The sequence below is a fragment of the Hemibagrus wyckioides genome, linkage group LG29 (genome assembly GCF_019097595.1).
Source record: "Hemibagrus wyckioides isolate EC202008001 linkage group LG29, SWU_Hwy_1.0, whole genome shotgun sequence".
Lineage (NCBI taxonomy): Eukaryota > Metazoa > Chordata > Actinopteri > Siluriformes > Bagridae > Hemibagrus > Hemibagrus wyckioides.
The window spans coordinates 6,338,069-6,353,060 of NC_080738.1; the positions used below are offsets into that span (position 1 = coordinate 6,338,069).

General features: G+C 43.0%; 1 protein-coding gene across 1 annotated transcript; it reads right to left on the reverse strand.

The window, feature by feature from the left end:
* Positions 1-342: 342 nt before the first annotated feature.
* LOC131348880 (C-type lectin domain family 4 member M-like) lies at positions 343-9,081 on the reverse strand. The gene is made up of 4 exons (XM_058384072.1): positions 8,904-9,081; positions 2,449-3,044; positions 535-714; positions 343-453 (listed from the first exon to the last, which is right to left on the reverse strand). Exons 1-4 carry the CDS (start codon positions 9,037-9,039, stop codon positions 343-345), a joined length of 1,023 nt encoding a protein of 340 aa, XP_058240055.1. The 5' UTR covers positions 9,040-9,081.
* Between the last annotated feature and the right edge of the window lie 5,911 nt (positions 9,082-14,992).

Here is a 14,992-nt window from a genome sequence, read left to right on the forward strand (position 1 = left end):
CATTTGAAATGATGAACATCATTGAGGTTTCTCACAGATCCATGGTAATTTATCAGAACATTTCCTGTCATGCCAGGTATAATTAGTTGAAGCATAAATTGCAACACAGTCTTTATCATGTTTATTATTTGGTCCCTTGTCAGCCCAGTACCTGAAACCAAGAGAATCAGAAACATACTCAGATCAGATTCAATTTCATTCAATTCCACACATTTAACTGAATCCTCTCAGCCTCTGTTTACTGAAATGTACTTACACGGAATAAGCTTCGTAGTTTTTCATACAGCAGAACATTAAAAATGTTTCAATGTTATTGCACATTAAAAACAGGGAAATATTTTCTTACGCAGTGGTCAGTGGTGTACTGTCCACCCATTTCCACTCTCCCTCTTTTTCTCTGTCACTCAGACCAATCCAAGTGTCAAGATTGCCCAGCTGTTTACCAATGAACTCCTGTAAATTACAACAGAATGAAAAAGGCTTCACTTTCTCTCTCTCTCTCTCTCTCTCTCTCTCTCTCTCTGTCTCTCTCACCTGTTCCTCTTTGCTGTTTATAATAAGCAGGTCTGCTCCTTTGTCCCTGCAGTGGTTTTTGCTATTCACCCAGCTCTTGATCTCGTTAGATATGACATAAAAACTGGAGTTAAAACTGAAACACCTCCATTTCCCTACAGAGATCATTGGAGGAAATTTACAGAGATAAAAACACATAATCTTGCATTATTATTAGTAGTAGTAGTAGTAGTAGTAGTAGTATTGTTGCTTCTGTACAGCCATGATTTCTGTTTCTCCGCATAGGTTATAGAGTATGAGAAAAACATTTAAAAATCTACAAAACAGCTATTAGTCAGCTACTAGTCCTCCAGCAGAAATGTGAAACCTCTTAAGACTCAGTAACTACCTATTGGTTTGTAATTAACTAGTAGTTAGTTGAGGTAACTTAGTGTTAATGAAGAACTATTACTGTTAGTAATATTAAGAAGATTACCCTCATTCCAAGATCATGGAGTGACACGTGAGAGGTTGTGAGTTTAAATCCTAATTTCCCAGATTCAAGATGCTTATGTGGAATTCCACTGAGGGCATATAACTGTTAAGCAGAAAATTTAACACACATCAGCTACTTACATGAATCAGAAAATATCAGGCTGTTGTAACTGGACTATAACTGGTCTCTGTCTTTAGTCAGGTTGTTGCAACTGGACTGTAACTGGACTCTCTCTATAGACAGGGTGTTGTAGCTGGACTGTATCTGCTCTCTCTCTTTAGTGAGGTTGTTGTAATTCGACTGTAACTGGTCTCTCTCTTTAGCCAGGTTGTTGTAATTGGACTGTAACTGGTCTCTGTCTTTAGTCAGGTTGTTGCAACTGGACTGTAACTGGACTCTCTCTATACACAGGGTGTTGTTGTTACGGGGAAGAAGGGCTCAGCACTAAGTGAGGGGTGAGCACTTAGCTAGACCCGTTACCCAAATGGATGAAAGCAGATGGAAAATTCGATCAGGGAGCCGGGCAGAGTAATGAGCAGAAATAGGCAAACAAAAATACAAACCTAAGAAACTGTCCGAAGCAGGACGCAACCCAAGGAGGTTCAACGCCACACTGGACTTCCCAACGCAATACCCACTACGCTATCAGGCCATATAATCTAATCGGGGATTGGTGTAATAAAGATGGGTTGGGAAGGCGTCAGACAGTGCACACACACGCCACAAGGTGAGGGGGAGAGCCTGCTTGTCACGGCAAGCTTTGGCCGTTTAAGCAGTTCCCTCACCGAGTAGGGGTCTGGCTTGATAGATAGGAAGTGGCAGTGGGCTGATTCTCAGCCTGCCACACCAGTAAATAACTTTCTATATGTTCTTTAGATTATTAAATATCGCTAGCAACGACTTTAGAGGAGTGTAACTCTAATTACCAAATTACCTCTCGGCACCTATTGCCTCCGATACCTGGCACAGATTCTATGTCCGCACGCCGAGTGAGTGAAAACCTGAGGCTTATATAACAGCATGCACAGGTGCCGTGCATCAGCCCTAATTGCCTGTGCTGGGCTGAGCACTATAAAGAGGCACGCCAGTAACCGCAGATTTGCCTAAGCAGGCACTCGCGACGTTACAGTTGTAGCTGGACTGTATCTGCTCTCTCTCGCTAGTCAGTTTGTTGCAATTAGACTGTAACTGGTCTCTCTCTTTAGTCAGGTTGTTGTAGCTGGACTGTAACTGGTCTCTCTCTTTAGCCAGGTTGTTGTAACTGGACTGTAACTGGCCTCTATCTTTAGTCAGGTTGTTGTAACTGGACTGTAACTGGTCTCTCTCTTTAGCCAGGTTGTTGTAACTGGACTGGAGCTGGTTGATTTCTCTATTCATGATGCAGAATTTGATCCACAGAACTGTGATGGCAGCCAGCAGGAGAAACAGCAGACACCTGTATCAGTATATCAATACTCTCAGTACTTCTCCTCCCTTTGCATTAAATGGACATAGCTGGACTGTATCTGGTCTCTCTCTTTAGTCAGGTTGTTGTAACTGGACTGTAACTGGTCTCTGTCTTTGGTCAGGTTGTTGTAAATAGTCTGTAACTGGTCTCTCTCTTTAGACAGGGTGCTGTAAGTAGTTTGTAACTGGTTTCTCTCTTTAGCCAGGTTGTTGTAACTGGACTGTAACTGGTCTCTCTCTTTAGTTAGGTTGTTGTAACTGGATTGTAACTGGTCTCTGTCTTTAGTCAGGTTGTTGCAACCTGACTGTAACTGGACTCTCTCTATACACAGGGTGTTGTAGCTGGACTGTATCTGCTCTCTCTCTTTAGTCAGGTTGTTGTAACTGGACTGTAACTGGTCTCTCTCTTTAGTCAGGTTGTTGTAACTGGACTGTAACTGGTCTCTCTCTTTAGTCAGGTTGTTGTAACTGGTCTGGAGCTGGTTGTTTTCTGTATTCAGGATGTAGAATTTGATCCACAGCACTGTGATGGCAGCCAGCAGGAGAACACACAGCAGCAGCGCCACGCACACTGCAGTCAGTCTGCAACACCTGCTGCATGCAGTGTCTCCTCCTACAGGTAAATGGACACAAAGACACATGTATCAGTATCTCAAAAATTATAGCTAGCATTTACAGTTTAATCTAAACAACCTCATCATTCAGGAAAATATCTCAGTAACTCTATCCAGTCATCACTGTGAAACTCCCCCTTTTCCACTAAATGCATGCAGTGATGCACGGAGCTTTGAGCTGGTTTTAAATCAAATGACTTGCAGGTTTTGAAAAACATAGAAAATGTGAAACACTTTCTTAATACTCGCATGTACAGTATCTCACAAAAGTGAGTACACCCCTCACATTTTTGGAAATATTTTATATCTTTTCATGTGACAACACTGAAGAAATGACTGCTACAATGTAAAGTAGTGAGTGTACAGCCTGTATAACAGTGTAAATTTGCTGTCCTCTCAAAATAACTCAACACACAGCCATTAATGTCTAAACCGTTGGCAACAAAAGTGAAAACACCCCTAAGTGGAAATGTCCAAATTGGGCCCAAAGTCTTAATATTTTTTGTGGCCACCATTACTTTCCAGCACTACCTTCACCAAAGCTTCACAGGTTGCCACTGGAGTCCTCTTCCACTCCTCCATGATGACATCACAGAGCTGGTGGATGTTAGAGACCTTGTGCTCCCCCACCTTCGGTTTGAGGATGACCCACAGATGCTCAATAGGGTTTAGGTCTGGAGACATGCTTGGCCAGTCCATCACCTTTACCCTCAGCTTCTTTAGCAAGGCAGTGGTCCTCTTGGAGTTGTGTGTGGGGTCGTTATCATGTTGGAATACTGCCCTGTGGCTCAGTCTCCGAAGGGAGGACATCATGCTCTGCTTCAGAATGTTACAGTACATGTTGGCATTCATGGTTCCTTCAATGGACTGTAGCTCCCCAGTGCCAGCAGCACTCATGCAGGCCCAGACCATGACACTCCCCCTACCATGCTTGACTGTAGACTAGACACACTTGTCTTTGTACTCCTCACCTGGTTGCCGCCACACACGCTTGAAACCATCTGAACCAAATTTTATCTTGGTCTTATTGGACCACAGGACATGGTTCCAGTAATCCATGTCCTTAGTCTGCTTGTCTTCAGCAAACTGTATGCGGGCTTTCTTGTGCATTATCTTTAGTAGAGGCTTCCTTCTGGGACGACAGCCATGCAGACCAGTTTGATGCAGTGTGCGGTGTATGGTCTGAGCACTGACAGGCTGACGCCCCACCCCTTCAACCTCTGAATCAATGTTAGCAGCACTCATATGTCTATTTCCCAAAGACAACCTCCGGATATGATGCTGAGCACGTGCACTCAACTTCTTTGCTGGACCATGGCAAGGCCTGTTCTGAGTGGAACCTGTCCTGTATGGCCCACTGCTGTATGGTCTTGCCCACTGTGCTGCAGCTCAGTTTCAGGGTCTTGGCAGTCTTCTTATAGCCTAGGCCATCTTTATGTAGAGCAACAATTCTTTTTTTCAGATCCTCAGAGAGTTCTTTGCCATGAGATGCCATGTTGAACTTCCAGTGACCAGCATGAGAGAGTTTGAGAGCGATAACACCAAATTTTACACACCTGCTCCCCATTCACACCTGAGACCTTGTAAAACTAACGAGTCACATGACACCGGGGAGGGTAAATGGCTAATTGGGCCCAATTTGGACATTTCCACTTAGGGGCGTGAGTTGCGGTTTTTACACATCTGGTAGATGTTCTTGTTAGAGTCTAGCAGTTTTATAAATCTCAAAATAATCTTGTTTTATAATTATTTATACATAGCACAGTTTCATAAATTTTTTGTTTCTCATAACATCATTAAACAAAGATATTAGACTTTTCACCTGTTTTATATTTATACCATATTTATTACTATCGAATGAATTAGATGATATGTTACTGTAGTATATCTAGAATTATTTGGTTAATTTATTTTTTCAGAAGCTTTTATGCAGGAGACTGTATGACACAGACCACAGACCTAAGATCAGGGTTAACCTCTCCTCTATTTCACTGACAACTGCACACAGGTCACACCATTTCCCTTGAGCAGAAGTAAAAGGCCCAAAACTGTTCCACCATGACACTGCTCCTGTACACAAAGCAAGGTCCATGAAGACATGATTTGCCAAGGGTTGTGTGGAAGACCTCAAGTGTCCTACAAAGAGCCCTGGCCTCTAACCTCACTTAACACATTTGGGATGAACTGGAACACCCTGGCTAAAAATCTAGATGAAAGTAGTTCCAGAAGAGAGGAGGAAATTATAACAACAATAGGGGTGGAGAGTGGGGGATTTCATCTGAAACACGTAAATATGGGTGCTCTGATTTTTCAATTCAATTATAACATAAAGTTCAAACACAAAAAAACAACACCACAGAGCTAAGTTTGTCCAAGCCACATAAAGTGCAAAGTGTGCAGCTAGGTGCAAACAGAACAAAGACAAGACAGTGCAAAAACAATAAGTACAAAAAAGAGAGTTTTGCACAGTTCAGTCCTGGGTGTTGAGGAGCCTGATGGCTTGAGGAAAGAAACTGTTACACAGTCTGGTTGTGAGGGCCCGAATGCTCTGGGACCTCTTTCCAGATGGCAGAAGGGTGAAGAATGTGTGTGAGAGGTGTGTCGGGTCATCCACAATGCTGTTGGCTTCACGGATGCAGCGTGCAGGTGGAGGGTTGTTGTGATGGCATTGTCCGTGGAGCGGCTAGGACGATATGCAAACTGCAAGGGGTCGAGTGAGGGTGGTAGCTGTGTCTTGATGTGCCTCGTGATGAGTCTCTTGAAGCATTTCATTCCGATTGGTGTGAGTGTGATGGGATGATAGTCATTGAGGCAGGAAACTGTAGACTTCTTAGGCACAGGGACGATGGTTGAGGCATGTTGGAACAATGGAGCTGCTCAGGGAAATGTTGAAGATGTCAGTAAGGACAATTGCTAGCTGATCTGCACATTCCCTGTGCACTCTGCTAGAAATTTTGTCTGGTCCAGCAGACTTCCTTGGGTTAACTCTGCATAGAGTTCTCTTCACGTCAGCCATGGTGAGACAGAGCACCTGGTCATTTGGAGGAGGGATGGTCTTCCTCGCTGTTGTGTTGTTCTGTGCCTCAAACCGAGCGTAGAAGTCATTCAGCGCATCCGGGAGGGAGGCATCACTGTCACAGGCAGGCGAAGTTGTCCTGTAGTTTGTGATCGCCTGAATGCCCTGCCACATGCGCCAGGAGTCTCTGCTGTTCTGGAAGTGGCCGTGGATCCTCTGGGTGTGTGCACGCTTCGCTTCTATGATGGCTTGGGACAGTTTGGCCATTGCTGTTTTTAAGGCTGCCCATCCCCTGTTCTGAAGGTAGGGTCTCTTGACCTCAGGAGAGCACGCACTTTTGCAGTCATCCACGGCTTCTGGTTGGAGCATGTGGTGATGGCCTTGGAGACGGTCACGTCATCGATGCACTTCCCGATGTAGCCAGTCACTGATGCCGTGTACTCCTCCCAGTCAATAGAGTCACCGTTGGTTGCAGCCTCCCTGAACATGTCCCAGTCAGTGCACTCAAAACAGTCCTGAAGAGCAGAGATGGCTCCTGAACCGGTTTAGAGCATCTGACGAGTGGTCTGTATGCTGGAATCAACATAACAGAGATGTGGTCTGAGTAGCCGAGGTGGGGCGGGGCTCCACATGATACGCGCCGGGAATGTTTGTGAACAAGATCCAGTGTGTTTGTCCATCTCGTAGCGAAGTCCACATGCTGATGGAATTTAGGGAGCACTGTTTTGAGATTTGCATGATTGAAATCTCTGGCGATGATAAACAGTCCATCGGGGTGAACATTCTGCAGGTCGCATTCTGCAGCTCTGTACAGCTCACACAGAGCCTCCTTAGCATTAGTATTGGGCAGAATGTACACTCTGATAATGAATACGGTGGTGAATTCCCAGGGTAAATAAAAAGGTCTGCATCTAACAGTCACAAACTCCACTAGCGATGAGCAGTAATTAGACACAAGCACGGAGTCCTTACACCATTCCGTGTTGATGTAAACACACACACCACCACCATGAGTCTTACCGCACAGAGCTGCATTCCTGTTGGCATGAAACACGGTTAGCCAAGCTAGCTGAATGGCGGCGTCTGGAACTCTGTCGCTGAGCCACGTCTCCATGAAAACAAAGACACAGCAGTCTCTGTACTCATGCCATGTAGTTCGCTGGAGTCGGATGTAGTCCAATTTATTGTCCAGTGAGCAGACGTTGGACAGAATGATGGAGGGGAGTGCCGGCTGGCTAGGGTTTGTTTTTAGCCTAGTACAGACACCCGCCCGTTTTCCACACTTCCGCTTCCTTGAACACCGCTTGCGACATCCTCTCTCCTGGCCACCGGCATCAGGTGATGCCGAGGACTGAAGCCCTGGTCTTTGCAGTAAGCCGAGGTCACGAAGTTTACAGAGTATATCATCATGCAGGTTAGTAACTGCATGATTTCTGAGCTGTAGTATCATCTGGTGGTCATATACATGAACACCACTGTCTTTGGTGTCCATGCACTTTGAAATTCAGGCTAAAACAAAGATATAACACCATTTTTGTTCCGGAGTGGCCGCTGCATGCTACTGCTGCACCCCACCATCTTATCAGTAGTAAACCTTGTAGTAAGAAACCTTGAGAGAAACCAGGCTCAGAAGGGAACCCATCCTCATTTAGGTGACACTGGACAGTAAATAATGTAACTGTAACTGATTAATGTCCTTTCTACAACAGCAATCAGTGGCCCATGAGGAACTATTAGGTCTCTGTAGTTTCTGAGGTCATTATAGACACTAATTCCTTGCTGTCACAAGCTGACAGATAAAATGGCAGATCTGTGACGGTGTGAAAGTCTCCAAGTGGCTCTGTCCATGGCTGTGGTCTGGGTCACAAGCTGTCCCCACAGATCCATCCACAGCATCAGTGAGCACCACCAAGCGATGAGACTCCGACCAGGGGTTAGAGACAGTGGTCACACTGGAAATTGTCAAACACTGGGAGATTATGTGTAAAGTGCAGGCAGGGACTCCGGCAAGACTAGCTATGACAGCATAACTAAAAGGGAGAGCCAGAAGGTGACAGACATGAAGGCTTACCTAACTGAAATACTGCCAATTTTGTTTGACACTATTTACGTCCTAGTTTCCTAGCTGATTTTTTAAAGCTCATGTGTGGTCGTTGTACCAGGGTGCTAGTTTCTTCCCTTTAATCGACGTTCAGAGACAGGTTGTTGGCTTTACACTTGTTGTTCTTGCTGATGAGTATCCCTCTAGACGAGAAGATACTTCACGTTATCGCATTGTTAGCATGCTAATATTAACCTCAACTTTAGGTTTTGACAACATGCCGCTTAAACATGTCGCTTAAATGTTTTGGAACCCGTAAGTGTTCCTTCGCTGGTGGACCAAAACTTGGGCAAGGGCTCCCTGTAGCAGCCTGAGACCAGAGGTGATGTTACATAAAGACTGCAAAGCAATTCTGTAATTTATACTGGATGAGGTTCTACTAAATGCTGTAAATGACATTTTCAAAGGCAATTTAAACTCGACAGTGTAATATGCATATAAAACTGCAGAAATTTGTACTTTTTTTATTTGAAGTTGATTGTCCATGGCTGGGCTCAAAACACAGGCAGTTAGCAGCGTAACACAAGGTTGATCTGTATTTGTAAATAGAGGCAAGCAAGGCTCAAAAAGCTGAGTATAGAGAAGTTACTCATTTCCTTCTTTGTGTTCCTCTCAACATGTCTACATTCTCACAGATATCCACGATTATCTACATTCACTGTAACCTATAAAAGCTTAAATTACTGCTTCTCTACATTATGGAACATTTTTGGCCATGCAAATTTAAATATTTTGTACCTGTGTGTTGTTCTTCTAGGCTTTTCTCTGCATTATCATCCTCCTTCTCTGTGTCGATGTCATGACCTCTAACAGTGTCTGCAGTCTCATAGATATCCACCACCATCTCCACTTGCTCAGAAGAATGTTGAAGCATCTTTAATCGATAAAAAGCTTACTAAATGGTGAAACTACTGCATCTCTGTATGGACGTGACTGACAGGATGCATCTCTGTGTTAAGAGATTAAATGTGCTGCTGTCAGTAAAGGAAGTGAGTCAAAGAACAGGGGGCATCAGTAGCTTCTTGTGGTGAAGACTTTTCAATTGCAGATTTTACACATCTGCTAGATGTTCTTGTTAGAGTAGAGCAGTTGTTTAAATCTCAAAATAATCTTGTTGTTTTATAATAATATATACATTGCACCAATTCATTATATTTTTGTTCCTCATAACGGCATTACACAGCTATGAGACCTGTTTTAAGACTGATTTATATGTCTATACCAGTCTGAATTTTATCATATAAATTAGTTGATATGTTTCTGCAGTCCGGAATTATTTGTTGATTTACATTTTCAGAAGCTTTGACACAGGGTCCATTGGTCTAAGATCAGGGTTAACCTCTGCTCTATTTCAAAAATCGAAAAAAGTTCATACTGACAACTGCACACAGGACAGAGAAGTTTGTGGTTTCTCACTAACAAGGCATGAGTGTTTTTTTCTTTCTTATTAACTTAGAGTGAGTAAAAAAAAAAGTGATGCTGCAGAAGAAATGACTGTCTATTCACTATATGAGCAAAAGTATATGGACACCTGACTATCATACTCTTATATGGTTCTTCCCCAAAGTTGAAAACACACAATTGTATAAAATGTCCTGGTATGCCGTAACATTATGATTTCCCTTGACTGGAAGTAAAATGCCTAAAATTGTTCCACCATGACACTGCTCCTGTACACAAAATGAGCTCCCTGAATACATGGGTTTCCAAGGGTTGTGTGGAAGAACTTGAGTGTGCTCCAAAATCTACTGGAAAACCAGAAGAGAGCTTCCAAGAAGAGAGGAGGTAATTATAACAATAGGGGTGGGGAGTGGGGGATTTCATCTGGAACAAGTACATATGAGTGATATGATCAGGTGTCTGAAAATGTTTGGCCATATTAGTGTTACGGGGGAAGGAGAGCTTGGTACTAAAGGAAGCGGTAGGTATCAAGCCGGGCCCGTTATCCAGATGGATAAAAGCTGGTAGAGGATTTAATCAGGGAGCCGGGCAGAATAGTGGGCAGAAATAAATACAAATCCAGGAAACTCTCTGGAGCAGGGTGCAAAGCAGGGAGGTTCAGCACCACACTAGATTGCCCAACATGCTAACCACTACACTATCGAGCCGTGTATAGCGTGTGGAAATAAATGCACAAAAGGTGTGTTAGAAGCACGTCGGGGCACGCACAGACACTGCAAGGCAAGGGGGAGAGCCCTGCTTGTCATGGCAAAGCTTAAGCGATTCCCTCACAGAGTTGGGGTCAGACTTATTAAGTAAGAATGTCAACGGGCTGATTCTCAGCCTTCAACGCCAGTAAACGACTTTCTAAATAGTCTTTTAAGCTAAAGTACCTCTAATACCAAATTACCTCTCGGGACCTATTGTCTCCGATATCTGGCACAGACTCTATGTCCACATGCCAACTGACAAAAACCTAAGGTTTATATAGTGGCATGCACAGGTGCCATGCATCAGCCCTAATTGCCTGCGCATGGCTGAGCTCTATAAAGAGGCATGCCAGTGACCGCGGATTTGCCTATATAGGCACCCGCGAAATTACAATTAGTCCATCATACTGCACTTTACCTTTGGTTATTATCATGCTAATCCCAGAGTGAGCCCTTTAAGGGGGCTTTGTAAGGTCCATAAACTCAGCAAACTCCCAGAATGTACTACAACCTACAGATATGGCCTCACCAGACTTCACTTCATATTACACACACATACTTTCCTGCTCCCTGTCACCTTCATACTGATCACACACCTGTTCCCAATCACACTGCATTCAAACCATAGTTTAAAAGGACATTCGCTCGTTCTGTTCATCATGAATTATATGCTCAGTTGTACTCTGTCCTGATTTTACAAGCCTTTTATTCTGTGTTGATTACTTAGTTTTGACTTTGCCTCCTGTTTTTCAATTCCTTTGATTTTTCTATTTCAAATGATACTGTTTACTGATTGCCCGACCTGTGTCTGTTGCCTTTGCCTAAAGTTTTGGATTTGTTTGTTTGATCCAAAACTTTAGGCAATTTTACCTGCACGTGCACACACACAGAGGAGTATGATTTGTCCAGGAGTCAGATTTTGGTATAACTCTGCAACATGGCAGGACAGCTGATTGAGCTCAAGTTTATTTTAACAGTGTCAGAGCTACTGGCTTTAAATACAATTATCTGAATTATACTGCTTCCATCATCATAATCTGCAAAGTTACTGCATCAGAATCACAATAAATATACAATACATTTATGATACAATAAAAAAAAACATAACAGTCCCTGTGCACTTTGTATCAGTGAATGATTACTGAGAAAATAAGAGCAGACACTGAAACACAATTATCAAAATATTATCTTTGATATTGCCTAGATTTGACACAATTTATGTATAGGCACTATTCATTTAAAATGATTGGGAAACAGATTTCTCACAGATGCAAGTGTAAATCACAGTACAGTCCTCATCACCTTTATCATTCGATTCCCCTTCAGCCAAGTACCTGAAACCAAGAGAATCAGAATCAGACTCAGACTTTTCAAGCAGGATAACATTATTAAGATTTCATTTGTATTGCACATTTTCTTACTTAGTGGTCAGTGGTGTACCGTCCACCCATTTCCAATTTTTTTCTTTTTCTGTGTCACTCAGAGCAATCCAAGCCTCAAAATCGCCTAGCTGTTTAATGATGAACTCCTTTAAATGACAGCAGAATAACATACGGCTTTAGTCTCTCTCTCTCTCTCTCTCTCTCTCTCTCTCTCTCTCACTCACTCACCTGTTCCTCTTTGCTGTTTATGATCAGCAGGTCTGCTCCTTTGTCCCTGCAGTCATTTCTGCTCTCCTCACTGCTCTTCTTCTTATTAGACATGCCATAAAAACTGGAGCTGGAACTGAAACACCTCCATTTCCCTACAGAGATCACTGGAGGAAATGTACAGATAAAAACACCTAACTTCTTGTTTTATTATTATTATTATTATTATTATTATTATTATTGTTGTTGGTGTTGTTGTGGTTGTTGTTGTTGTTGTTGTATAGCCATGATTTCTGTTTCTTCACATAAAAACATTGAATCAGCCATTATTACAAGACAGCCATTAGTCAGCTACTAGTTCTCCAGGAGAAATGTGAAACCTCTTAAGACTCAGTAACTACCTATTAGTTAGTAATTAACTAGTAGTTAGTGGTAGTGAATTAATGTTAATGAAGGACAATTAATTCATTCTTTCTCCTTACATAGTTACCTATGAGGTAAAGGACAGTAGTGTAAAGTGTTAGCAATATTAAGGAGATTCTCCTCATTCTCTTGGAGGGACACGTGAGAGGATGTGAGTTTAAATCATTATTCCCCAGATTCAAGATGATACATGGATTTCCACGTATCCACGAGGGTATTAAACTGTTAAGCAGAAAACTTAACACAATATTCAGCTACTTACATGAATCACAAAGTGTTTCTGGTATCCATCTCTCTCCTTCTGTAACTGGTCTCTCTCTTTAGTCAGGGTGTTGTAACTGGACTGTAACTGGTCTCTCTCTTTAGTCAGGTTGTTGTAACTGGTCTGTAACTGGTCTCTCTCTTTAGTCAGGTTGTTGTAACTGGTCTGTAACTGGTCTCTCTCTTTAGTCAGGTTGTTGTAACTGGACTGTAACTGGTCTCTCTCTTTAGTCAGGTTGTTGTAACTGGTCTGGAGCTGGTCTCTCTCTATAGTCAGGTTGTTGTAACTGGACTGTAACTGGTCTCTCTCTTTAGTCAGGTTGTTGTAACTGGACTGTAACTGGTCTCTCTCTATAGTCAGGTTGTTGTAACTGGTCTGGAGCTGGTTGTTTTCTGTTTTCAGGATGTAGAATTTGATCCACAGCACTGTGATGGCAGCCAGCAGGAGAACACACAGCAGCAGCACCACACACACTGCAGTCAGTCTGTAACACCTGCTGCATGCAGTGTCTCCTCCTACAGGTAAATGGACACAAAGACACAAGTTTTATTAAACTTATAGCTAGCATTTACAGTGTAATCTAAATCATTATTAAAGCCCTTCAACAGTGACCTGGAAAACATCTTAGTAACTCTATCCAGCCATCACTGTGAAACTCCCCCCTTTTCACTAAATGCATGCAGTGATGGGCAGAGCTTTTTGTAGGTTTAAAATCAAATGACTTGCAGTTTTTAGAAAAACACAAAAAATGTAAAACACTTTTTTCATACTCACGTGTGATGATCACCAGTGTTCCTGACACAGGTGAAGTGAATAATACTGATGATCTCCTCATCATGGCACCTGTTAGTGGGTGGGATATATTAGACAGCCAGTGAACATTTTGTCCTCAAAGTTGATGTGTAAGAAGCAGGAAAAATGGACAAGCGTAAGGATTTGAGCGAGATTGATGAAGGGCCAAATTGTGATGGCTAGACGACTGGATCAGAGCATCTCCAAAACTGCAGCTCTTGTGAGGTGTTCCTGGTCTGCTGTGGTCAGTATCTATCAAAAATGTTCCAAGGAAGGAACAGTGGTGAACCGGCGACAGGGTCATGGGTGGCCAAGGCTCATTGATGCACATGTTGAGCGAATGCTAGCTGTGGAATAAAAATTCTACTGTACTCACTACTAAAATCTGACTCCAGCTCCACACTGACCCGACAGCTCAGTCTAAGTGAGACTCATAGTTAGTAAGGCCTCAAAACTAAATAAGCCAATCAAGCAGACTAGATGAATGCAGATAAGAGATTTTATTTTGTAATCAGCGCTGACACAAGAATTGAGATGCTCACACGTGAACGTCCCAACAACCTCTTCCCGGGGAACTCCAACTACAGCCTTTATATACATTTCCCTTATCTTCCCAATGCAACACGTCACTGGTTCTTTGCCTAGACAATCCCACCCATCTTTCTTTTTTAGACCTTTTAGATTCTTTTTTACACCATTATCTTTGAATTTACAACTTTTCAAATACCATTATAATTAAACTTCCCTAAATCATTATATTAAAAATTGGGCGTTTCCGCCCCCACCAGTGGGATTGTCTTCGGCCTCACTCTCGCCAACACCTCATTCTTCTTCAGGAGACAGCATGGGTAAGTTCTCAGTCCTTCAGGGGCCAACACCCTTTCTTTTATTACACTCTACACTTCACGGCTTTTCTGATTTATCCACTGTCTTCTACGTATGTTCTCTAGACATTTCACCTGGTACCACCATTGCCATCCAACACGCGCTGCGTTTACTTCATGATGAGATCACTGCCGCTCAAGGTACCAGTGGAGCGAAGATTGACCATGATAATCTAGGGTGCATCTCTGCCATTGATTGGTCCAAGTTTGGAAAGCCTGGTACCGCAGAGAAGGCCTGCCAGACTGACATCATTGATACAACTATTTGTTCTTCAAAGCCCTTGCAGCCTGTGTGCAAGGCCCGTGACAGGCCAACATGCCGTGTTAAACCTTATATTGTTCTTAAGCTCAAACGACCTAACGAATAAACCTTACCTGAGAACTCACTCCTGCTGTCCCCCGATTATTTCACACTACATCAAACACACACCTCATACATATATCCTCATTTACAAAATTATCTCCCACATAGCCCATGTGATCTGATCCAACAGACGAGCTACTGTTGCTCAAATTGCTGAAGAGGTTAATGCTGGTTCTGATAGAAAGGTGTCAAAATACACAGTGAATCGCAGTTTGTTGCGTATAGGGCTGCATAGCTGCAGACTAGTCAGAGTGCCCATGCTGACCCCTGTGCACCGCCAAAAACACCAACAATGGGCATGTAAACATTAGTCCACGAAGCAATGGAAGAAGGTGGCCTGGTCTGATGAATCACATTTTCTTT

Bases quoted from the DNA above. Each gene is read 5' to 3' on its own strand.
- LOC131348880 (XM_058384072.1), bottom strand. From the start codon at position 9,039: ATGCTTCAACATTCTTCTGAGCAAGTGGAGATGGTGGTGGATATCTAT. The intron at 3,045-8,903 runs GTACAAAATATT...TACCTGTAGGAG, and splicing joins CCTAGAAGAACAACACACAG to GAGACACTGCATGCAGCAGG. The intron at 715-2,448 runs TGAGAGTATTGA...TAATAATGCAAG, and splicing joins TGCAAAGGGAGGAGAAGTAC to ATTATGTGTTTTTATCTCTG.